This window comes from Carassius auratus, chromosome 4 (assembly GCF_003368295.1).
Source record: "Carassius auratus strain Wakin chromosome 4, ASM336829v1, whole genome shotgun sequence".
Taxonomy (NCBI): domain Eukaryota; kingdom Metazoa; phylum Chordata; class Actinopteri; order Cypriniformes; family Cyprinidae; genus Carassius; species Carassius auratus.
Window position 1 is genome coordinate 6,397,954 of NC_039246.1, and position 26,012 is coordinate 6,423,965.

At 39.7% G+C, this 26,012-nt stretch overlaps 1 protein-coding gene across 2 annotated transcripts; it reads right to left on the reverse strand.

Annotated features, from left to right (window-relative positions):
* Positions 1-75: 75 nt before the first annotated feature.
* On the reverse strand, positions 76-25,656 carry myrfl (myelin regulatory factor like). Of its 2 annotated transcripts, XM_026224371.1 has the most exons (26): positions 25,373-25,656; positions 24,609-24,722; positions 23,467-23,554; positions 23,288-23,349; positions 22,833-23,202; positions 22,648-22,751; positions 15,603-15,750; positions 15,070-15,265; positions 14,909-14,985; positions 14,713-14,823; positions 13,836-13,926; positions 13,476-13,676; positions 13,172-13,280; positions 12,986-13,095; positions 12,732-12,892; positions 10,883-10,949; positions 10,718-10,806; positions 9,751-9,813; positions 9,522-9,577; positions 9,233-9,418; positions 9,090-9,137; positions 8,703-8,787; positions 4,377-4,451; positions 3,591-3,699; positions 1,740-1,814; positions 76-614 (listed from the first exon to the last, which is right to left on the reverse strand). In XM_026224371.1, exons 2-26 carry the CDS (start codon positions 24,652-24,654, stop codon positions 528-530), a joined length of 2,814 nt encoding a protein of 937 aa, XP_026080156.1. In that variant the 5' UTR covers positions 24,655-24,722; positions 25,373-25,656; the 3' UTR covers positions 76-527. The 2 variants fall into 2 exon arrangements, with proteins under 2 accessions (XP_026080156.1, XP_026080167.1); XM_026224382.1 differs by lacking the exons at positions 23,288-23,349; positions 23,467-23,554 and having other exon boundaries at positions 25,373-25,655.
* Positions 25,657-26,012: the final 356 nt, after the last annotated feature.

Genomic DNA, 26,012 nt, shown 5'->3' on the forward strand with positions numbered 1-26,012 from the left:
ACACACATTTATGTTTAAACAGCATGTAAAAGTGCATGTTGCATCCGATGACCCAAGACTCAAGGAGCACTTTCATAGAATAAATCTTCCTTTATTTGTAGTGTTTGATATTTAGAGAAAACCTTAATTTAATAAAAGTCTTTAGCAGTAAAAACAATTTGACTCAAAATCATTTGGTCAACATCATTGCACACAGGTTTACATAATGTGCTCAGTTTAGTACAGGAACTCAGGTGGGTATGAGTATCACAGTAAAAGATTACCTGATTGTGTCGTAAAGTACAAAACAACAATTTCTTTATTGTTGAAAAATATACGTCAAATCATATTTGAAGACCCGCAGTTCAGATGCTTTCTCCTGATTTCAAAACTCCATGAAAATATGAATAAATTAAAATCAAACATATTTCAAATGTTTATTCAGCAACAACACAAGATCTGCCCGTGAAAGACTTGAAAAGACTCTTTATAGGATATAATTTACAGCCTGCATTTGACTAATGCAGTCAAGTTTTGAAGAGTGTTGATCAGTCACAGCGACGGAAGAAATGGAAGTGGTAGTCAGTAAATAAAACTCCTGCAAAGTTCAGATCTGTCTTACAATCTGCCAAACCCTGTGTGAAAAGAACACATATATACTGTCAGTATATGGCCAAAAGATATAAGTCATGCTGCTAGTAACACCATCATTGCCATAGACACATTTAATTTGGGAGTACCATTGACAGAAGTACAGTCTGCCCAATATTTCATATTGTTAAAGTAATATATATCTTTGATTTGTTCCACTAAAGATACATTCTTTTTTGTTTCATTGGCTAAATGTCTTGCACTCAAGAACACTACAACACACTGGGCTTCATTAATTTTTTAATTAATTAAATCATTTAGTAAGCTGTTCTGTCACAAGTTTGTTTGCCCATATAGCTAGGTAATCTTTAATATATTGAGGGTAAACTTATTTGGCTTGCTGTACAAAGTGGAGGGGCTCAGGTAAGCGGCTTCAACTCGAGCTCTGATAAACCCAAAGTGTCTATTAGTGTTTGGACGATAACTATAAATAGCAAGATACATAAATTAACGGAGATGAAAGTATGATGATGGTGTGAGCGAATAATGTTTGTGTTTTCCAGCAACTAACTGAAAGATTTGATGGTTTCACTCGTCATAAATTGAGTTAATTAATTTTGTATCATGCCTAAATTAATCAGTTAACAATTTGTAATGTGAAAATAAATTGCACTGATAAAAATGTATGAATAATTCCATTTGATTATGCATTCTATTAGCAGGCAGTTGGGAACAGCAGTAGGGTCTACTATCTATACACTTTAAATTAAATAATCTTTGTTCCTATGTCAAATTAATCTCTTCTGTATTCATACAATATACAGCATCTAGAGAAGGGAGTCCAAAGATCCCACAATATTAATGTACATGTAATTCATGGAGAAGGACTATGCTAAAAGTAAATGCCTGGGCACACACAAAGAGTTTTTTTTATGATTTATTTGTGAATCCAGGGGAAGAGTTTTAATAAAATCTAAATTTTACGCTTAAATTACTCTGAATTAACTAATATAAAAATTTAATGAATGAGGCACACTGAACGAACTGTACTTATGTCTCCTCACAACCTCATTTTCATTCATGTGGTATGTTTTCCTTTATTAGTAAAGTCTTAATTTAAAGACAGTTTACATTCACAGATTAACACACAAACACATAAAGATACTCACAGCAACAGAAGAGCGGAAATGGTAAGAGGCGCGATAGTGATTTGCCACTGCCAGTCTCCATTTATGTATGTAGCCCTGTTGAAAAGGAAAAGACTTAGAACAAATGCATGATATCAAAAACCGGTAACACTTTAGAATACTCTTTCATCGTTAATGAAGAACTACACAGGAACAAATCACAAATGCACTATTTACATTGTAGTAATTACTATTACCTAACAAGAAACTCTGATTAATGATTTAGTAAGTAAAAGCGCCAAACTGAAACTGGTACTTCGCCATTAGCTAATCAATATTTTTTTCATATATCCTGGAGAACTAGGACAAACTACTGCATACAGGTCGATAATTAATTCTAAAATGAAGATCATGGTAACCCACAAGTAATGACTCAAATATTACCAAATCTTTCTAAAGGAACTACTAATTAATTGGATCAGTATTCTAAAGTGGAAATCATCACAACTCCCTAATATTGACTGATGTCATTGTAAGCTTTTGATACATATTTAAGGTTTTGGATAGTAATGACTCAAGTGTAACTACATCCTTCTGAAGAAACTACTTATTACTTGGATCAGTATTCTGAAGTGAAGATCACAGTAACCTGTTCGTAACTATTCAAGTATTACCAAATGTAGCAAAATAAATTACTAACCAGAATCTTACAAAAATATGTGCAAACTGTAATGAAGCAGAGATCAGTTAGTTCATCACTTTCAGTGCTGACGGCAAGATCGCTCGCTTGCTTCAGTGAAAGTATAACGTGCCTAGCGTTTTCGACTCGTACATTACACATCACGCCCTGATGTCAAATGTCGTGACGGGATCTTCACGGGTTGTGTGTGAAAGCACGCACATATCCCGGGTCATCACTGGCAGTGTGAAAGTGCAAAATCTAGCGACCCAGGAACAATTGCCGGAACACTTTACCCGTGTATTTGCCGGAATGGCAGTGTGAAAGGGGCTTTGCTAATTCATTATTTAGAATTTCTTGTTAGATACTAGTAGTTACTAGAGTGCCAATATAGTGCTATTCATGTGTTCTTGTGTAGTTGTTCAGTAATGATGGAACAGTATTCTAATGTTTCCCAAAAAACATTTTACTAAAAATGAAATTTTACCTAGACCATCTACACACTGCAGATAAATTTGTCTGTCAGATCACCTTTTAATGCTTAATCCTGTGTTATACACATACAGATAAGTAATTTTATAGGAGTGACAACTGCATTCTACAACCAAATTAACTCTCAAAAATAATGTACATGAATTCTATTCAGTGTGTCTGTAACTGAACAGATAGTTGATAATGATGTATTGGTTTCCTGGTTGTCACTCCTGAAACTTTACAGTGTGTACCGTATTTTCTGCACTATAAGGCGCACCAGATTATAAGGTGCACCTTCAATGAATGGCCTATTTTAGAACTGTTTTCTTATATAGGGTGCACAGGATTATAAAGCGCATAGAATAGAAGATACTGCAGTAAAATGTTTGACTGGGTTTGCGTTATGCATCCACTAGATGGAGCTGTGCTAAAGGGAATGTCAACATTTTGACAGAGCGCCTTGATCCATATATAAGGCCCTCCGGATTATAAGGCGCACTGTCGTTTTTTGAGAAAATTAAAGACTTTTAAGTGTGCCTTATAGTGTGGAAAATACAGTATATGGCCTTAATACATTACCTTTTTAGCCTAACTTGTTAATCACATTCTTTGAATTATCCATAAATGTAATTAATAATCCTAAAATGAATATCATATAAAATTTAAGTTTGAATAGTTTACAATGAATAAATATTATGCAATAAATGCATGTTGCTTTGAGTGTGTAAGTGCTTAAGTACCTGTGTGTTGAGAGCTGTGTTTGACTCTGGGCCATTGTAGTCAAGCACTGAAGAGCACTGCTCACTCTCATCATGTGAGCAAAGGTGAATCACCAACAACTCTGTTGTTCTGCCCAGGTGTAAGAAAAACACTCATTTGTATCAATGATGATGTGAACCACATATGCAGACATTATTTTTCCTTAATTTTATAAAAATAAAATACAGTACTTTCTGTCTAAATTTCTAGCTAATATTAGACTTATCACAAAAAGGAAAAATTGAAAATTTACATTTATGCATTTAGCAGACGCTTTTATCCAAAAATTATCTTTTACCAGTATGTTTTCCCTGGGAATTTGAACCAACAATCTTTTGCGCTGCTAACACAATGCTCTACCACTCAACCAAAGGAACAGATATTTACTATATCAGCGTAACTACCTTGATTTTAATTGGGAAAATGTTATTGGAAGTGTAATACATTTTTTTATTTTGACTCATGTCTTATTCGTTTACATGGAGAAGGCAGGGTTTATGAGCTGTACTGTAGCCAGCCACCAGGTGGTGATCAAAGAGCCTGCAGCTTGATTTTTCACAATGTGTGAGGCATAACCGGGTGAAATATGACAGAATTTTCTTTAGGTTGAACTCTTCCTATTAAAGTGATTGTTTAAAACTCTAAAATATTCTGTGCTGTGGCTTTGTTCCATTACTTAAACTCAATAAGCATAAAATTAAACTCTTATGAAACTTGGAGTGCAGTATAATTAAGACTGTGTGCAGTATCAATGATCTTAAACTCACATCATTTGGAGGGTTATAGGCATGTTGGGTGGGATGTGTTTACTGAGGGGAATGAGGTAGGAGTAGTTTCCTTTCCTATAAAACACATATAGAGCAATAAGAAAAATGCAAATGTATTATAATAGAACATTTTTGATGAATGAAATCCCCAAGTGCTATAAATGGAGATGGAGACATTATGTCGATGACAACATAAGGGGTCTTATTTGGGAACCCGAGTCCTCTCTGATTAATAGAAAATGCCAATGAAATTTGGTTAGTTGAAATTTGCTACGCAAAGGTCGTAACCTTCCACCGCCCCAGCACAAATTCGCTGACCTTGGTAATGGTAGGGACCAAAAGTGAGTATATATCGCTGCTGGTGATAGCCAAGCCACTGTTTCTTTCAATACAGAACTTTGTTAAAAGAAGGGATTTCAACCTTCAATGAAAGATTACCTCAGGTCTTTCCTATTTGTTACAGCTTGGCAGTAAAAATGGGGAAGCAAGCCTTCCCGAGAAGGGCACCACAGAGGCCACATCCTACCCATAGGGAGGTTTCATGTGGAGACACCAATCTAGACTAACGCAGGCCTGAGGAATGTGACTCTGAGGCAGGTCCTACCAGAGAGTAGGGATGGAACGACTGCCAGCAGAGCCTGACAGAATGGTTTGTCAAAGGAAAGACAGGTTCACAGAGAGGGATTCCTTACCATGAAAGAATACACATATGGGATAGCCCAAAGGGAACCAAGCCCTATGAACACCTAGCCCAGTATAGGGGCTGACTGGAGACCTAACCCAGTCTGACTGCCCAGGCTACTGGAGGATACTCCACCAGGGTTCGCCACCCAGGGAAATGTACTGGAGGAGAAAATTGGTGGAATGACGTAGCAAGCAGATACAACGGCTAGCTCTACCCGCCACATACCTGTTACCCAACACATGAGAAAAAAATGGCTCAATGTGGAGATTGTAAACTCTCGCAAATGTGTTCGGTGTCACTCAGCCAGTGCCTCGGGATTGGTTTGCCAAGGCAAAGGCATGCACGATCCCATGGGTAAACCTCTGCTTGGAGACAGCCATGCCTTTCTGCTGACCTCCATTAGCAGACACCGAGCTGCTCAGAGTTTCTGAAGCTCTGGGTATGGTCCATGTATATGTGCAGCGCTCTTATGAAACACAGCAATACCAAGGCTGGATCTGCCTCATCAAGGGCAGTGCTTGCAAGTTTACCACCTGATCGCCAAAATGCATGGTGGGAACCTTGGGCACAAATCCAGGCCAGGGTAGGTGGAGGCTGACCTGAACACAAGGCACTCTTCACAATGCTTGGGACCTTGACTCTCTTGATGGAAATAAGCAAGGGTCAGGAGCACTGTCTTAACAGACAGAAATTAAGCTCAACTGAGTCTAGCAGCTCAAAGGGATCCCACCAGGGGTGGCCTAGGAGGATTTTACCTTCTGGAACCTGACGATGAGACCATGCTTTCCCAGGGACCGGCCGTCCACTGCATCGTAATGTGCTGTGATAGCAGCCACATACACACTCAAGGAGGAGGGCAACAGCCTATTCTTCAACTGTTCCTGCAGGAAAGAAAGCACTACTCCAATTGTGCATCTTCGGGGGGTCTTCTCGGTAAACAGACTCCACTTCAAGGCAAAAGCTGTCATCTTAGAGAGAGCTCTGACCTGAGTGATAGTGTCTTTTACCAATGTTGGGAGATCACTTAGGTCTGCCACATCCCATGATCAGAACACGGGTGCTAAAGGTGCTGAGATTCTGAGAAAGGTTCTTCCTCAGAGGAATACACCAGGAAGGGGCTGTCATGAGGAGCATGAGTACCAAAAACCCAGTCCAGGTGGGCCAATACGGCACAACGAGCAAGATCTGTTCCTCTTTCTTACTGCTCTTGAACAGTGTCTGTGTAAGAAGGTTCCCTGCGGAAAACGCATACTTGCATAAAGCCCAAGTCCAGCTGTATGCCAGTGCATCCATGCAGAGGAGGACCTCGGTCAGGAAGTAATATAGCTGGCAGTGGAGGACTCATGGGAGGCATACAGGTCTACTTGAGCTCCCTGAATTGACTCCAGATCATCTCGGGATGGAGTCGCAATTCTCCAGGGCACTTGATCTGTCATGACTTGCTCCACATGTGACTCCAGAGGAGGAAATAGTGGGCAAGTTGTGACATGTTCATAGACAACCTTGCCAGTTGATGAATCAAACGTTTGCAGTGTTGTCCATGTGGACCAATACATGCTTGCTAACCAGCAGCGTCTGGAACTGTCGCAAGGCAAGTAGCACTGTCAGCATCTTGAGGCATTTGATGTGCCAAAGCAGTCAAGGCCCTGTCCAGAACCTGAGGCTGCCTGCCCATTGCATGTAGCCATACTCACCAACTCTAACTCCATACTGAGAAAAGAGATTCTCGGCCTGGTGGAGAGCTTGCCCTTTTCCCAGTTTACCCAAAACCGCCACTGGTTGAGGTGCCAGAGCACCAAGTCCCTGTGATCACACAACTGTACTTGCAAGCAGGCCAGGCTCGAGATAGTTGTGGATAGTGATGCCCACTTCCCATAATGGGGAAAGGGCACCCTCTGTAACTTTCACAAAAACATGAGGGGGGACAGGGAAATCCCGAAGGGAAAGACCCTGACAGCCATGCTTGACCCTCAAACACAAACCATAGGAACGGCCTGTTTCGCAGAACGATGAGACATAAAAGTTAACATTCTTCAGGTTGAACACTGCAAACCAGTGTTGGGGATGGAGGCTTCTGAGGATGTGCTTCTGCATTAACATCTTGAACGGAACCTTCTGAAGAGCCCAATTCAAGACATGCAGATCCAGGACTGGCCAAAGGCCACCGTCTTTGTTGGGTGTGATGAATTAAGGGCTGTGTCCTTTGCCAATAGGACAGCAATCTCCTCGCACAGGACAGGGGTGTCTCGGACTGCCACCAAAGTCTTGAACCTGGGGCTTAGGCAAGTCAGACTGTCCAAATGAGCCAGTGGGAGAGGTTGGGAAGCACGGGCCACGATCCCAAACTCCATGTGAGTGGCACCAAAGGGAGAATCGATATACCCATAGTAATGAAGTGTTGGGAAGTCATGCTAGATGGTCCAGAAAGCACTGAATTCTGGCCCATTATGGCAGGACTCCTTGTGTCCCTGGAGGGACCGGCCAGAGATGCGTCGGAAGGCATGCATCCCCGAACCACAATCTCTTGTCAGCTTACAGGGTTTGTATAGATGATGATTCCTCCAAGTGGTAGAATTTTACAAGCACAGGATCCCCACAACCGCACTCTCCACCTGGCAAATGTCAATCTACCCCTTAGCCACCCCACCATCGAGGGTAGTGAGGATGGAGGAGGCAGACAAGTGGCTTCCTACTGAAAAGGGGCCATCAATGACTTCATCAGGTCCTCATGCACCTCTGGGAAAAAAGGAACCAGGGAAGGGCATGATCGTGAGCCACAGCTCATGCCGAGGATCCAATCATGCCGCCGCGATGGCTCAGGAGTGGGAGGTGTGCACACATCTATCCTGATGTTCATGGCGGTCCAGGAAGGCATGGGTGTCAACTCTGGGTCTGATTTGTCGGTGGTGACAACAACTGAGTCGGGCAGCCCCGGTAAATCTTCATCCTCGGAGGCCGATGCTGCTATTGACATCTGATCCTCTCTCGACTTGCTAAATGAAATGCTGGGCACTCCTTCAGACAGCACAGCACAATCACCGGAGAGCTGCACAGAACAGCTGATTCGAGAGGAATGAGAGGTCATTGGGGAATGGCCCAGTGAAGAGGCTCTCACTGTAGCCTTCAGATCGCACAGAACACTAGCCGATAGTTCACTGCTTGTGGCTCTGCAAGCTGGAAGCCCAGGCACCGAGACAACGATTGTTGCTATCGACAGAGGATAGGAGATGACCGCAATCAAGAGGACACGGATGGAACAGCGAGCCATCCATAATCAAAAAATGCTCTTTTAGATAGCGCACCCAGGGGAATCGCTCAATCCAGCAGCAGAGAGAACTCAATGGAATCTCGAACTGTGTTCATTCACTCAGCTCTGAAGCAAAAATCTGATGAGTGGATTCACCTGTCGTCTAATTATACCCGTATGCACAGGGAGTAGCTCAGCATGCAAAATTCACTAGCGAAATTTATATTGGTGTTTTCTCTTAATCAGAGAGGATACGGGCTCCCAAGTTAGACCCCTAATGTCATCATCAATATAACTTAAAGTGACTGACAGATACTGACTGACATACTGAGAGTAAAAAAGGAGCTTCCTTTTGAATGTTTGTGTACACTGAAGATGTTAATATGATACCTACCCACAATTCTCCCGCTGACAGTACTGCTTATCTATAACTTGTTGATTCTGCGTTACAAGGACGGACTGTATTGTTGTGTTTTTCCCTGTAAAGAAAACAAGAACAAAGACTTTAGAGTGTGAATCACTATTTTGGTCACAGCTACTGTACGTTTGTTCTGTTATTAGGAATAAGGAATGTTTCAACATAATGAATTTATCGTAAGGAGACGGTCACAAATATTCACAAACTAATATATGTGCACCAAAACTACCCACACTGAGACCATTATTTGGGATTTTTTTTTTTTTTTTTTTTTGAGGTAAATGAAAGTGGTAAGTAAATGAAAACTAGCTTCTAGTTTTCTAACCTGACTTGGCATTAACTATTTAAGATCTGTCAACTTACAGTCAGTAGAATTTTTAAATTTGTCCGGTAGATTTTCTAACCATTTCTCTGTTAGGGAATAAATGAAAATGAAATGAAGACAGCAACAAATATATTTTAAAAAAGTATATTTGAAGGCAGAAGACTGCAACCATGTCTCTGACCTTTCTGTGTTTTTCTCAGATTGGTGATTGCATGTGACAGAGCATCAAAGGGGACAGCTGTGTCTGTCAGCTGGGTGTTATCATTATAAATTAAACTTGAAGGACAACAGTAGACCTCATCTGAATAAAACACATTGGAGACATCAATGTCTGGAGGCCAGGGACGAGGAGAGGTGGTGGAGAACACTGCAAATAGTAAAAATGCAATTCACCATATAAAATAACAATGAATAGATTATACAGACTAACCAACTAACATGCAGTTCCTCTAAATGTCTACATACAGTACCTGTAGTCAGTGCTGCTGTTGTGGAATAAGTTGGCATAACGTTGGAGTTGTTGAAACTGTACATGCCAAGAAACCAAAGTTAAATCTCACTCCAAATAACAGTCCATTAAGTAGCAGTAACAGTTATGTAACAAGCATGGCAAGTGATGTGATTTAATCTGAATCTGAGTCAGTGTACACCCAGTACATTGGTCTGTATTGATACTGATCACTAAAGATGACATTGTACCTGTTATTGAAGTCCATGTCTTCTTGTAATGTCAACATATAAAGTGCAGTGATAGAAATGACACTGCAAAACAACAGAGGAAATATGTCACAAATATCATTTCTGTCATGTTTATTGAAATATCAAGATCCAGTAGAATTACAAGTGGTCTTAAACTTCCCTCAGTAGCTTCAATCTAAGAAATATTCCATGTTAAATACAGTTGTCTTTGTTATATTATCTGTAAAAGTTTTGTCTGTAAATCAACCATTTAAAATCATTGCATTTCTAGATTTACACTTTTTTGTTCAGTAATTTTTTTGGGGTGTTTTGGATATCTCTTTTTATCACTCCAGAAAATACTGTCAAAATATCACCATATTTTTAGGAATAAAATATTACATAAAATAGGCAAATTATCACCTTCACATTGAAAATGTAAAAATGTGTAAAGTTTTTCACATACTTTCACAACTTATTTATGATATTATTTATTTTTTAAAGTTGTTTACATTTTGAGACTATATAAAAAAAGAAGAAAGAAGAAAGCTCAATATTTCAAAACTGCTTAAAATTTAGATAGAACTTTATCAATCATGTCATGTGGACTCCGTATTAAAGATACTTCAGTAGCACTCTCCTACACTGTAAAATAATAATAATAATAATAATATATGTCACATGTTAGTGTTATGTTCTGTTGATACTAATCATGTGGTTTTCTTTTTTATTATTATTATTATTTTACATGAAGGTTTGATCATAATAATTTAAGAAATACCTATAAATTAACAGTTTTTTCAGCTTATTAAATTATATTTTCTTTCATTGTAACTGTATAAAAATACATTAATTTGATTTTTTACTGTGTGTTCTCTATTCATTACTAACCCATTTAGAAGGTTCCACATTTTTTGGTTTGCTTCAATCTGATACTGTATATATATAGAATATTTAAGATAAAGTGTACTTAAGAAGAACTTCTCACCAAAGAGCCATGGTTGTTACTAGCATGATAATACTAGCTTGGAATACTCTGTGTTGAAGACAGTTGTGAAATCCTCCACAGAAGTTGTTCTGAAAGAGAAATATGAATTAGCCATATTTGTCACATTTATTGTACAAATTTATAAATAAAGGGACTTCCACATACTGTGCTTGACTGCGGTGGTGTTGGCGGTGGAAGTTTTGAATGGAGCGTGTTGTTTTTGTTGATTTTCCTGTGAAACAAAGATTTCAGTAAAACAAATGATTTCAGGTGATTGCATGCAAGCACATACATCACACTCACAGAAAAGAGAGTTTGTATTTCCATTCAGCAATTATGGAATTCAAAATAAATGAATATAAATGTATAAAACATTTTTCTAGGGAGTTTTAAATGTATTGAATTAGGGAACCAAGTTCTGAATTCCCTGTGTATTCATTTCATCACTGCCATCAAGACTAGCAGGAACTCAGACAGTTTTTTACAAGCTTTCTTATGACTTTAAATATCCTGTAAGGGTTATAACTACCAGACGTTTATTACTGATAGTTAAGATATTTACTTACTTTGGGTATGATAAACATTACAGTTGTTTTTCCAACTCTGAAGTTTTATAATCGTTAACGAAAAATTATACTAAATGATAACATTTTCATTAAATCAAATAAGAATAAAAAAATTGCCACTAGGAAAAACGGACAGTAAAATAGATGCTACAAAAGTACAATAATTTTTTTTTAATGAAATAAAAATAGATTTTAATTTAGGTTTTTGATACGTTATATTATAACATGTAAAGCCTGCCTGCATTAAATATGAAAATGGCACCAGACAACAACACTAGACTGTGCAGAAAATTTACTGAAAAAACTCAATAAAGAATCAATAAACAATAATTCTAACTTTGAATCTACAAACTCCAAAAAATTTAACTTAACTGAACTATGATTGGATAAGAGTGAAAAAAAAAATATTGTAAATAAAAATTGTTGTGTAATTTTGCCAATTTTATTCCTTTTGTTTATTTATATGACTATATAGTTTTTATTCATTTTCATTACAGTTCTAGGGCCCTATCATACACCTGCCACAATGCGATGCAAGGCACAGTGCAAGTGCGTTTGCTAGTTTCAGTACAGTGCCATTCGCATTTTCCCATCCAGCACCATGTCATTTAATTAGCAAATGCATTTACACCCATTTGTGTGCCCATGGGCGTACTGGTCTAAAAAAGAGGTGTGTTCAGGCGCATTGCTGGTGATTGCTATTTTGAGTAGCTGAAAATAGACTGTGCCATAGACCAACTCAAACCTGGTCTAATGTCTGGCACAATGTTTTTTTTTTTTTGTTATTTAAAAAGCGTGTTAGTATAAGCGGGTATAAACGCGCGTACACGCTGCTTATTAAACACAGGAATGCACAGCAAAAAATGTGTAGGCTAATTAAATATTAAAATGCCTACATGTCATAATGGATAGTGATTGCATGTATCAGAATTAGGCTATATTTGCTCGCACATGAACAGCTCGGTTTCATCTTGGAGATGCGTTCTGTCTTTGTGCTTGCCAATTCCGCAATGTAATTAGCAAATCCATCATGGCAGAAGCGCAATTGGCTATTAAAGGGAATGGAATATGAGACTCTGATTGGTTTATTTTGCACGTTACGTCCCAAAAATACCCATTACTCGTTAAGAGAATAGGGATAACCCGTTTAGACTATGCGCCTGGGCGGGCCAATCATTTTTCCGTCGTTTAAATAGCAAAAGTGGATTTGGACATGCCCTGAGTGCACCCGTGCCTTGCGCTTTATACTTTGCATTTAGATCGTTAAAATAGGGCCACTAGTTATTTTAGTTCATCAAATTAAAATGAGAAATTTCCTTTTCTACTGTTGTATATAAACCAATGTCTATTTTAGGTAACTTAGTTAATGTTCAGTGCTGTATTCTAGGTAACGATGCATGGATTGAGAGAGGAATGCAGTGAGGAAAGTTAAGAAAATCGATCCAGACCCTTTAGCAGAAGGGCTGCTGTTGGACCGCATGCTACCCAGCCTCTTCAGCTTGGCCAAGCGAGTGTTCCAGACCTCAAGCTCCTGAATACGAGTCTCAAGGTTATCTGTGAGTTTACACAGCTGCTTCACAGCACCTACATTCTCCATAAAAATCTGCTCCTTTAGGAAATAATGACCAAAATTACTTTCACACACCATCCTCAAATGTCTAGAAAATGTCACTGCAATTACTAATAAATATGACAGGCTTACTTTATCCACCATGAGAAAATTATCGATCTTCTCCCCATTTACGCAAGTTATATCGCCCATCTCCCTTACAGCCGAAGGCAGGAGTTCTTTGACTTCCTGTGCTATGATTCCTAATCAAAGAGACACCTGATCTGTAAGAACCTGTTTTCAGATTGTTAGCAGTGAATATCCTAATTTAGCCTGTACCTGTTTCATGATGCTGATCAATTCCCATCTTTGAGGCAAACTCTGGTTTGTAATCATATTCCACAATTCTCATCTGAGCGATCCTCTTGAGCTGCTCTGTTGAGTCCACCTACCACATCACAGACACATTTCAGTGGTTTTCCTCATTGGATCTCTATTAAGGCTGATGTTAATACCAGATGTAAACAGAATCACTTTCACGAGGCCATCCGTTTGAGATAGCCATTAACAATGCTACCTAACCTTTTTTAAATGCCATTTTGTTTAGTTTGACTTTATATTGACCTAGCAGACAGACACTCACTTCCTGGATGTTTTGTTTGGCCCTTCTGTCTGAGGGATGCATGACGTTGCCCATTATCTTGGCATTCCCACAAACCACCAAAGCCTCGTCAGGGCTCTCAGTGTTAATGCCAATCCTCCCGTGACACACCACAGAGTCTGGGTTCTGTCCTCTTTGCCAGAGCATGTCACTGTCATTCTCAAACTGACCAGGATTGGAGGCCTTTAGATGGAGAGATGATAAAACTTTGAGAACCACTTTCACACAATAACAAAACATATTGTTAAGGTCACAGGAAAGTTTCCATTAGTGAAGCAGCAGTCCTTGAGGAAAATAGACGAGTTCATGGTAGAATATATTGGTTATAGTCCAAAAGCGTACCCTGACGATGATTCTTTCAGAAACATTAGCAACCAGCAGAAAACGCTCCTCTTTTACAGTAGCATACAGACCAACCACCATCTTAAAGTACCTATGAAACATGAGCAACAACATACAGCTAGTTACTATAATTGCTGTTCACCATATTTGTATATGCACTGATCAATGTGATTCAAGTAGATTATTTTATTATGTCTTTATTAACTTTTCAAGCATTAATGTTTTTCTCTGATATCATTAAAAATATCAAATTAGAACCAATCACACTGTTCTGAGATGCTGAAAACACTGGATCATGACCTATTTTGGATCCAAAAAAAGCAATTTTCACCAAAAGGAGAAAAATTTGCGTCCCTAAAGTTCAGGTTCAAGAAATCTTTTTGAGAGGTCTGTTAAGAGCATTTTTCTCCTTATACAGATAACCGTCTAACTGAACCAAACACCTGGCCAAAGATAATTAAATATCAAGCAATGGCCTGCATATAAAAACAAATGTGTCAAATTGAATAAGATTTTACACTATAGTTCTACTTTATTTAGTCCAGATTTGCCTGGATTTATGAATTTGAGAGGAAAAGTATATTGTTCCAGCATATTTGTTATGAATATTGGTAGTAAGAATTAAATTTGGAGGTACTACATCTGCCATGTTTTCATTGTCACATGACGTACCCTCTCGAAGCTTCATGGGAGAGTAATGTATCATCCAGGTACTTCTACATACGTGTTAGGGTTGGGTTCATACATTTTGTGAATACTATGAATTCAGACATACTAGCATACTGTTTTTTGTTTACTATACAGAATGGAAGAAGGCAAATTAGGATATAGTATGTCTATCTGTTGGACCTGCTTTCAGAGATTGTTTGTAACTAACCTCTGATCAGGATTGGGTTTGCCCTTTTTTCTCATGTTATTTGCTGTCGTTTCACTGAAGTGTAACCGTCCTAATGTCACCTTTGTGATTTTGTCTCCTGGCAGATTTACTCTGAAAGAGATGTTAAACCAAAAATTAGCATAAATGACACATTATAAAAATGTTTTTCCACATGCTTAAGTATCCTGACACTTACCTGACTGGTAAGAAAGGCTTCTTGCTGCGGTCTGACTGAGACTGCTCTATAGTGATGAAATGGTTCTGTGCTTCAAGCTACAAAATGGATTCAAGTGTCAAACAAACCATCTACATTCAGAACGTAAATGTTTCTGTAAGGTTTTCAGCCATTATCACTACCTTGACCCCAAACACATTCACGTGGAAGCTGTCTATGGGCATGAGACCTCCTGACGTTCTGACAAATCTAGGATCTCCAACCATCCCTATGTGAACTGTCACCTGGAAGTGGTTCTTTTTCTGACACACAAAGGCTTCATCAGCTGTGGAGTAACTGAAACCCTTATCAGTGTCCACATGGTAGCCTGGAGATGGTCTACTCAAAAGAAAAAAGACACACAAGCTTCATGGGTATGACATCTTGGTAAATGGAAGTAGAAGATGTCTTCTACATTAATTATGGGCCCTTGAATTCCTTCTTAACTTAGAGTAACAGTGATACAATGTACACATGAGATATAAAAGTCAAGTTGTATATACTTTCAAAAAAAGAAAAGAAAAATACAATAGCATTTCCATGTGTTTGGACGTGTATCATGGTAATTCTATGGTGTTCTTTGGTCTACAAGTACCAGAGTTTGTCAACTAATATCATTATAATAGCATGGTTCTAGACCATCATCTCAGATTAGAAATTCTTGGTAGTTACTCACAGGCTTTCAGATCTGCTGTTGTGGAGTGAGCACCACTGATTGGGCTGATATCGGTCCCATGTGAGGAGTTGGTGCACACTGCCCACTGAACTTCCACCAGCTGCGTCACTGTCATAACACTGTGCTTCATATGATCCACTTTCTGGACCTGTAGACAACAAAAGCAGTACGGAAAGAGGCGCAAAATAAAATATAGAGTCTGGAATATACTGCACAGTCCGAGGTTACAGATTTAAATGGGTTGTGTATGATGAGCACAGAATCCGATTCTTTCGCTTTATATAGTATGAGTCCATCCAGTCCAAGGAGATCAAACAACTGATGTTTTGAGACAATTTTACAATTTTTTCATGTGTCTCCTAGTGAAGAGGTACATGGTTTTTTTGTGAGATTGTTGTAGTGCTTATAATGACTTGTATGCATGGTAGTTTATGATCCTCAGCTGTGCAGTGTAGTAGTTTTTCTCTGTTAACAAAGTCGTAAAGCAAGTTCATGATGCCTAGTATTTTAAAAATGTTATCGTGAATGAAGAACGTTATCTTTGGAATGTCTCCTCACACTGTTATTGCTGGTTTGTCTTTATCTTTTTTTTCTATTATCACAAACACTAATTTTCCTGCTTTCTATAACACTGATCTGTATAGTGTCATTTTTTTTTATTGATAAATGGAATTTAATCTATGTACACTGTAAAAAAAAAAAGGCTGTAAAATTTACAGTGAAAAACTGGCAGCTGTGGTTGCCAGAATTTTGTGGTTAGATGTCTTGCTCAAGGACACCTCGACACTTGGTCAGGTGGAGCCAGGGATTGAACCACCAACCTTCCGGTTTGTAGACAACCTACATGAACCACTCAGCCACTGCCACCCTAATAGATTAGATTAGATTAGATTCAACTTTATTGTCATTATGCAGAGTACAAGTACAGAGCTAATGAAATGCAGTTAGCATCTAACCAGAAGTGCAAGAATATAGTGTTTTATATACATAAAAGTGCAGAGTAAGTAAAGCTATGATATACAGAATGTACAGTGGAGTTGCTATATACAGTATTGAGCAGAGTATATACAGAGTATAAATATGAATGCAATGTAGATATTGTATGTACATTATGAACAGAGCAATGAAGGATTATATATACATTATGAATAGCAGGAACGTGAGAACAGTGGTAATAAATACAGTTGAATGAGTGTGCAAAGTATTGTTGAACAATCTTATTATATGCAAAATAACAGTAGTGCAATGATTTTTTGTAGAAATAGTCTACTGTGCTTGTACAGTAACCACTTAGACAGTTTATAGTGTAATGGATTTAACCATGTGCAGTCTGTGCAAAATATGAGTAGTGCAATACATGTATGTAAAGTACTGTGGCCAGTGCAGTAAAAGAGCAGGTGCAGGTTAGATAGGTGGTGCGGCATTCAGAAGTGTCACAGCCTCAGGAAAGAAGCTCTTCCTGAGCCTTCTAGTTCGAGAGCGTAGGCTTCTGTGACGCCTGCCGGATGGAAGGAGGGTGAAAAGTCCATGGTTAGGGTGAGAGGCATCCTTGATGATGTTTCTTGCCCTGCCCAGACAGCGCTTCTGATAAATGTTCTCGATGGATGTTAACTGGGTGCCGGTGATCCGTTGAGCAGTTTTCACCACCCGCTGGAGTGATTTGCGGTCAGATGCGGAGCAATTGCTGTACCACACTGAGATGCAGTTTGTAAGTATGCTCTCAATGGTACAGCGGTAGAATTCAGCAAGAATCCTGGGACTGAGGTGAACTTTTTTAAGGCTCCGTAAGAAATAAACGCGCTGCTGAGCCTTTTTGACCAGGGTGGAGGTGTTTAGGGACCAGGTGAGGTCATCTGAGATGTTGATGCCAAGGAACTTGAAACTTGACACACGCTCCACTACAGCTCCGTTGATGTAGATGGGTGTGTGTGTATGATTCCTAGTCCGCCTGAAGTCCACAATGATCTCCTTTGTCTTCTGGGTGTTTAGTTCCAGGTTGTTGGTGGCACACCACACAGCCAAGTGCTGCACCTCATCCCTGTAGGCTGACTCGTCGTCATCCTTGATCAGACCTACCACCGTGGTGTCATCTGCAAATTTGATTATGGTGTTGGAGCCATAAACAGGAACGCAGTCATGGGTGAATAGGGAGTACAGGAGAGGGCTCAGTACGCAGCCTTGTGGCACTCCAGTGTTCAGGGTGATGATGGAGGAGGAGAGGTTATCTAACTTAACAGACTGAGGTCTGTTAGTCAGAAAATCTAGAATCCAGTTGCAGATGGGTGTGCTGATTCCAAGATGGCTGAGCTTGGAGATCAGCTTGGAGGGGATTACCGTATTAAATGCAGAACTGAAGTCTATGAACAGCATTCTCACATGTGTGTTCTGACTGTCCAGGTGGGTGAGGGCAGAGTGAAGTGCCGTTGAGATGGCGTCCTCAGTTGACCTATTGTTGCGATAGGCAAATTGGAATGGGTCTAATGTAGCAGGGAGACAGGATTTTAAGTTGGATGCGACCAGTTTCTCAAAGCACTTGGCAATGATGGGGGTGAGTGCAACAGGACGGAAGTCGTTAGGGACCGATGCAGTGGAGTGCTTCGGTACCGGCACGATGGTGGAGGTTTTGAAGCAAGTGGGGACAGTTGCTTGGGCCAGGGATAGATTGAAAATGTCCGTGAAGACCTCAGCCAGCTGCTCTGCACAGGCTTTAAGCACACGACCAGGTATTCCGTCAGGGCCAGCTGCTTTCCGTCCATTCACTTTATGCAAAGTGGAGTAAACATCTGATGTGGAGAGTGTGAGAGGCAGTTCACTGGGTTGGTGCTCAGTTTTGAGTGAGATCTCCTTATTATTTTTATCAAAACGAGCATAAAAGTGATTGAGCTCATCTGGGAGGGAGGCAGAGCTGGAGGGGGGCACAGAGTTAGGTAGTTTGTAATCTGTGATAGATTGTATGCCTTGCCACATACGCCGGGGGTCTGAAGAATTGAAGTGTTCTTCAATCCTCTGTTTATGTTTGAGTTTGGCCTGGCAGATACCCTTCCTCAGGTTGGCTCTGGCTGAGCTGTAAGCCTCCTGGTCACCAGACTTGGAGGCTGCATCTCTTGCTCTGAGCAGGAGGCGAACCTCTCTGTTCATCCAGGGCTTCTGATTAGGGAAAATTTTTATTTTTTTGTGTGTGGTCACTCTACTCACACATGTGTTGATGTGCTCCAGGACAGAGTTGGTGTAATTGTCAATGTTGATCCGAGAGTTTGTGGTGGCCTGGGCAGCAAACTCACTCCAGTCTATGTGCTGGAACTGATGTTGAAGAGTGGAGTCTGCACCTTCCAGCCAGATTTTAACAGTCCTTATTGTAGGTTTCACACATTTGATAACCGGGGTATACTTGGGGAGCAGGAACAAAGAGAGGTGGTCAGACTGACCCAGATGGGGGAGGGGTGTGACTTTGTAGGCATCAGTCACATTAGTATAAACATGGTCCAGTGTTTTATGTCCCCTTGTAGTGCAGGAGACATTTTGGTGAAATTTGGGGAGAACAGATCTTAAAGTGCAGTGATTGAAGTCCCCAGCAACAATAAAGGCACCATCCGGGTGCAGGGTTTGTAGTTTGCTAATAGCAGCACAGAGTTCTTTCATAGCCACGTTAGCATTAGCGTCCGGAGGTACATAAACTGCAGCTGCAACAATGCAAGTAAACTCACGTGGTAGATAGAATGGCCTGCACTTGATAATCAGGAACTCCAGATCAGCAGAGCAGTGCGTATCAACAATGACAGAGTCTTTACACCATGATTTGTTAACATAAATGCAAACTCCACCACCTTTGTTTTTACCAGAGGTTGCTGCTACTCTGTCAGCCCTGAAGAAAGAGCGTCCATCCAAATGCACCACGCTGCTTGGGACATTGTTGCAGAGCCATGTTTCAGTGAAAAACATAACATTACAGTCCATAAGCCATTTTTGTGTGAGGGTCCAGATCTTTAGTTCGTCCATCTTGTTCATCAGAGACCGTACATTGGCAAGGAAGATGCTGGGCAGAGCTGGTCGATGTGGGTTTAGCCTTAGCTTAGCACGCAGCCCACCACGCTTTCCCCGTCTTTGTTTACGGTCTCGACGCCGAGAACTTCCGGTCGGTACGAGTGATCCGCTTGTCCGCGGTGATCTCAGTAGCTCCGGCGGGAGTTCGCTGAAGTCGAAAGGATGATCTAAAACTATGTTGGAACACTGTTTGTTGATGTCCAAAAGTGACTGTTTAGTATAGATGTAGTTCGCATAACTGAATCGCGCGAACACGAATGAAATAACCAGGTAGATTAACACTAATTTCCGAAATCTGGTAAGACGCTGAGCCTCGCGATGTGGTCGCGCCGCCATCTTGATCGGAATATAATATACACGCACTATGCTAGAATATGTGCCACCTTCTAGATAAAAGAGCCAGAGGCCAATTATTAAAGTCATTGCATCATTGTGCAGTCTACGTTAAAAGCTATGGTTGCCAAAGAAATAGTCCTTATCCTCATAAACAAACTTGGGACTGCACATGCGCATTGGCTGATCCAAGCTGACATATAAACTTTTTACATTATTTGAGTATAAGAAACAACATTAAAAAAAGTTGCCAAGAGACATTGCAACCACCAGGCATTTTGTAAAATAGACATTTTGGTCCCTTTTGATATGCCATCATCATCCTTTTATTTTGCCACATGTCTGATCTTTCATGTGTTTTCATTGTGTTGTTAGTTCTGCCCTCTGTGACCTAGTTTTCTCTCTGACAAGTTTATTTGTTTTCACAGAGCATAGAGCATTCGTCAGAGCCCACCATAGACGGATAGCCAGAGCTCACCAAGAGCGATGAACCATCGCAAACTAGATTGACAGAGCGGATCATCATTCTGGAGTCAGAGCCTCAAGACAATCAAGGGAATGAATTGGGACCCCACCCATCTCCAGCTCTGCCTAGGCAAGAGGATCCCATCTCTGCCTCCAGCCTCCGAGGCCTGGACTACACCTCAGTCCTTCGACTCATCGGCTCTGCCTTGGCTCCTAGCTCCCTCGTCTCTCCAGCTATACCTTTGGCAGTTTTTCACCCTCCATTGCTATGGGATTCCACTCCTCCAGCTTTGCCTTGTCCCTCCATAACTCTGGCTCTGTCAGGCTCCTCCTTCCCTCTGGCTCCACCTTGGTCCTCTGTCGCTGTGGCTCTGCAGCAGTCTTCCGGATCCATGCCTCATTGTTGATTAGTTAATTTGTTTCCATCTGTGTTCTATTAATTATCCCATTATTTCCTTTGTTTGGAATCATACATAAGTTCTCAGTTTCCTTAACTGTTTGTTGGTTCTTGTCTGTTTACAGTGGGGAAAATGTTTATTTGATCCCCTGATGATTTTGTAAGTTTGCCCACTTACAAAGAACTGAAGGTCTGTAATTTAATGGTAGTTTTTTTTTTTTACTTATAGAGACAGAATATCAATCAACTATACTACGCTGCAATGGACTATAATCCTGCAGTGCAATTGCCCGCAATGTCCCACCGCTCAAGAAGGCACATGTACATGCCTGTTTAAAGTTTGCAAGAGAACATCTAAATGATTCAGAGAAGCCTTGGGAGACGGTGATTTGGTCAGATGAGACCAAAATTGAGCTTTTTGGCATTAACTCGACTCACCGTGTTTGGAGGGAGAGAAATGCTGACTATTACCCCAAGAACACTACCCCTACAGTCAAGGAAGGCGGTGGAAACATTATGATTTGGGGCTGTTTTTCTCCTAAGGGTACAGGATGACTTCACTACATTCAGGGGCAAATGGATGGGGCCATGTATTGTAAAATCTTGGATGAGAACCTCCTTCCCTCAGCCAGAACACTGAGGATGGGTCATGATGGGTCATCCAGCATGACAATGACCCAAAACATCCCGCCAAGGTATCAAAGGAGTGGCTCAAGAAGAAGCACATTAAGGTCATGGAGTGACCTAGCCAGTCTCCAGACCTCAATCCTTTAGAACATCTCTGGATGTAGCTGAAACTTTAAGTTGCCAAACGACAGCCAAGGAACCTTAAGGATTTAGACAGGATTTTTAAAGAGGAATGGATCAAAATCCCTCCTGAGATGTGTGAAAACCTGGTGACCAACTGCAAAAAACTTCTTACCTCTGTGCTTGCCAACAAGGGTTTCTGCACCAAGTACTAAGTCATGTTTTGCTTGGGGATCAAATACTTATTTCACTCACTGAAATGCATATAAATGTTTAACCTTCATATAATGTTTTTTTCTGGATTTTTTTGGTTGGTATTCTGTCTCTATACGTTAAAATAAATCTACCATAAAAATTACAGACCTTAATTTCTTTGTAAATGGACAAAGTTATAAAATCAGTTGATATATTTTCCCCACTGTACGTTGCATTTGATTTACTTTTGGATTTATACTTTTGAATATTAAAGCCTGTGTCCCTTCATCTTCTTCTTGCATTTTGTCTCTTGCCAAGCAACCTGTGACATTATGTTTCTAGTGGTGGCAGGGAGTAGGGCTGCAACAACGTATTGATAAAACTGCCAAAACACGACAATACTTTATATTATGTGCTTCAAACATACTTGTAAGCACATAGTTTTAATAGTTTTACATGCCTGTTAGAAGTTCTGGCAGATGTGTGTGCTGTACGGTACATTTGGAGACATTTTGCTCAGCACAAAACTTACATTTTATTTCTATTCTGTTTACAAAATGGACTGATAAAATAAAAAGAATAGGTGAAAAAGAATAGTGAAAAAAAAAGAATAGTGAATTTAACAATTGAAACACATGAACCAGGAAAACTTTTTAAGCAGATTTGGGTATGGGCACCTGAGCTTAAAAGTTGTGAGGAGCCCAGGTGTGCACCAAAAGTACTAAATGAAAGTACAGTCAGGTGCATTTTAGAGCATTTAGATCTGACCAAAATCCAAGATATAATGCAACAAAGCAACATTTCTAGATGGGAAGAACATGGTCACCTCAAATAGGATGAAAACATTCTGGATGATAAAAGACTTACAGAATGATGGTTTAGTCCAAACTGGGTCAGCACACCTGTTCTGTTCTGTGTGTCCCTCAAAAGAGTTTGACCTTCTTCTTTTCTTATTTTCGTGTAAGATATTTCTGTTAAAGAAATACAGACTGTAAAGATACTGAATGAACTGCAAAAAGAAGCAGAACAGCACATGTAACACACATGCTTACCCTACATGTTGATCATGTTTTGGGGGCATGTAAGGGTACATTGTCTCTGAGCACATTGCATGGGGCAAACATGAAGAGGCCGCAGCTGCATTAGCTGGGATTTGTCCTGCCAGAAGACCCATCGGTGGGCCCTGAGTATATAGTGGGACACCATGGATGGGTGCATTATGGGACATGGTTGCCTGTGTGTAACTCTCGACTGTGTTGAGACTGCACTGAGGGAGCGAAGCAGGTGAAATGGGTTTAATTTGGTTTCCAATGGGTCTGCCAACATCATGTTTCCTGTCTTTAAAGGGACAAGATAGAGGGAAGGAGTCTTCTGATAGGCTATACACATCCTTGTTGCTTTGTCCCGTTGACCATCTTGAACCTGGTGAAAGGACAGATTGTATAATGACTACAAGCAACAATAAAAGAACTTTGAGGTTGGGATTTCGGACCTGAGAAGACTTCACCTGGTATTTGTGGTGGAGAACTACGCTCTGATCCTGAATCTGGTGGTGACTCGGGTAACATGCTAAGAAATCAGAAAAACATGCTAAAACATGCTTTTTCTGTGGCAACCTCTCATTTAGAGGAGGTTAAGTGGACTTTCCTTGAAGTTATTTTACTTGGAATATTTGAAAGAACTCACAAAGTGGGATCTGTCTCATTGCTCAAATACTGCTCCAGGATACTGGTGTCTACCACTGCACTCTCTAACACACCACTCACATCCTGTCCTGATGGAATAAAAAGTATGTTAATTACTGTCTCTTGTTTAAATTTCTCCTCATGTGATGAATCTTGTGAAGGAGTTTTGATGAAACGAGGCTTTAAGCCACTTTATTTTACTCATTGGTTCTCTTGCTTCAGACTAGGAGTTTGATCTCTGTTTTTTTATTTTTTATTTTTTATATTCAATCAAATTTAAAGTTACCAAATTGGCAACATCAAGTGACATAAATATGCGGTCACATTTACTGTACTTGGCAAGATTTCGCTTGAGGGTGAAAATGTTCCTCGTGCAGATTTCACTTATTTTCAAGTTGCGAGTTCAGTAGAAATCGCGATCGTATTCCCCTCGATAAAAGTCATGTTTCATCCCTCCTAACCCTAACCCTAACCCTTAGAATCGTCCTAACCTCCCAACCCTCAGCCCAGATGGACCTTAAAACATATCTCAGACAAAAGCCACTCTAGAGAATGAGGATAATGAACTTGAGGTGCCTCAGCAAAACAAAACCAGCTGAATGTACAGTCACCAGCATATATAATAAAATCAAAACACTGTGCAATAATAAAATACAAATCTAAAATTCTAGAATTACTGAAGTGATATACTAGATAGAAAAACAATGAGACAATGAACATATGTACAGTATGAATGTATGGCCTTGATCTGTTTGCTCTTCTGACTGCTTTTATAGATCTGTGGCCTTGAACTATTTATGGTAAACTGTACCTTCATACTGTATAGATTACAGCCACCTACATTAGATGTGCTTTGACCATGTAAAACACAACCTCCATACAGTCGTTACATTTGCAGTTCTTTTATCTATGTTGTACGTATAGCATAATAATTTCATAATAACAAGTTCCTGGGTAGTAACCAGATTTCAATGTGATGTTATTTCCAAATAAATAATAGCTGATAGTGACATATATGAAGCATGAAAAGAAGTTTGAAAATACATCTGATCCCATGATGACAATGCTCCTGGCCAGTAAAAGCAGTTGTTTAACTAAGAACACTGTAAGGTTAGTTGAGTGAGTGTTGTTTAGGTTTCTTACCATTAAAAAACTGCTGCAGTGCCTCATTTTCTCCAAGAACATCCATTGGATCAGCTGCAGATTTTCTGAATTTCGTTTAATGGCAGTTATGTCAAACCCTCTACAGTAAAAGCACTGTGTGAACAAAATGGGACAGGCTCCGTCTTTGACATGGAGAGATAGTATGAAGTGACCCAAATTCTAATCAATTTACCTTTCCCCACTTAGAAAGATTGGCAGTTTGTTGGTGTCAAGCACACAACCTTCCTTTTAATGCGCTCCTAATGTAATATATCGAACACAATTTCATGATCTCAAACACAGTTTATTCAGGTTAAACTGATTCACCTAACAATATTATAATATTAATATATCCAATGCTATTGTTATACTAATTTGGTTGCACTTCCTTTAACAAATTTGTAATGCTTCTAAACCTGAACATTTCAAGTCAACGAAGAACAAAACTGAAAATGTATGCCCTCCTAACACAAGGCCAAATTGATCATGGCGTAGAATGGCGGCAGCCATTTTAGCTGATCTGACTGTCCGCAAACTTCACATACACATCAAATGTTATATTATCATCTTAATATAATGTAGATTAGACTACGTTCAAATCAGTCTACTAAAATCCTTACTACAACATGCTGTTATAATAAACTAAAGTTGTACAATGCTTATAGTTATATCAATATAGTTAAACTGCCCATCCCCTTGAATTGATCACAATAGCAACAAATCTAGATTTTGTTTATACAGAAACAAGCAAAAAAAGGTTCTACCTTTCGTCCCCAAATGTAGACTTCGGTTCTGTTCGATTCGACCCATTGAAGTTAACAGCTCAAGTGTAATCCATCACTAACTCCACATACACCGTAAATAGATGTATTCTTACATTAAAATAATAAGTAATGTATAAAGAAATGAAAAAAAAATAGGTTATTCTATGAAAATGGCAGTCGTCGTGCAGTCTCGCATGTACTTTGTTCACTGACCCTAGAGGCAAAATCCACCCACTGCCGAGCAAACACCTGTAGGAGGCCATAAAGGAAGCTTTGCTTTATGAGGTCATCACACACAGACATGCTACAAGAGCTGAAGGGATTGATGGGTGTGTTTCTGTGCAAATAGATCATTGATATCCTGGACACCTGTGCAATTTGACGGGAACAAATAACGAAGCAAAAAATTTACTTCAACAGCATTGATTAATGTTAAAATTAGATCACAAATTAAATATAGTGGTTGCACCAAATTAAGACAGAACCCACATATTCATGTAGTTTAGCCGTATAGTTTTCATAGTGGTTGTTATGATGTTTCATAACCAGAAGGCATTTCATTGTAGTTTATTATGCATTTAGTTGTTTGGTAAATGAAAAAACAGGAGTAGGATTAACTAGAATTCAAAAAGAAAAATGG

Coding starts and splice junctions, on each gene's coding strand:
- myrfl (XM_026224371.1), bottom strand. CDS start 24,654: ATGGATGTTCTTGGAGAAAATGAGGCACTGCAGCAGTTTTTTAATG. Junction 13,096..13,171: donor TGATCAGCATCATGAAACAG/GTACAGGCTAAA, acceptor CTCTTTGATTAG/GAATCATAGCACAGGAAGTC. Junction 12,893..12,985: donor ATTTTCTCATGGTGGATAAA/GTAAGCCTGTCA, acceptor TATTTCCTAAAG/GAGCAGATTTTTATGGAGAA.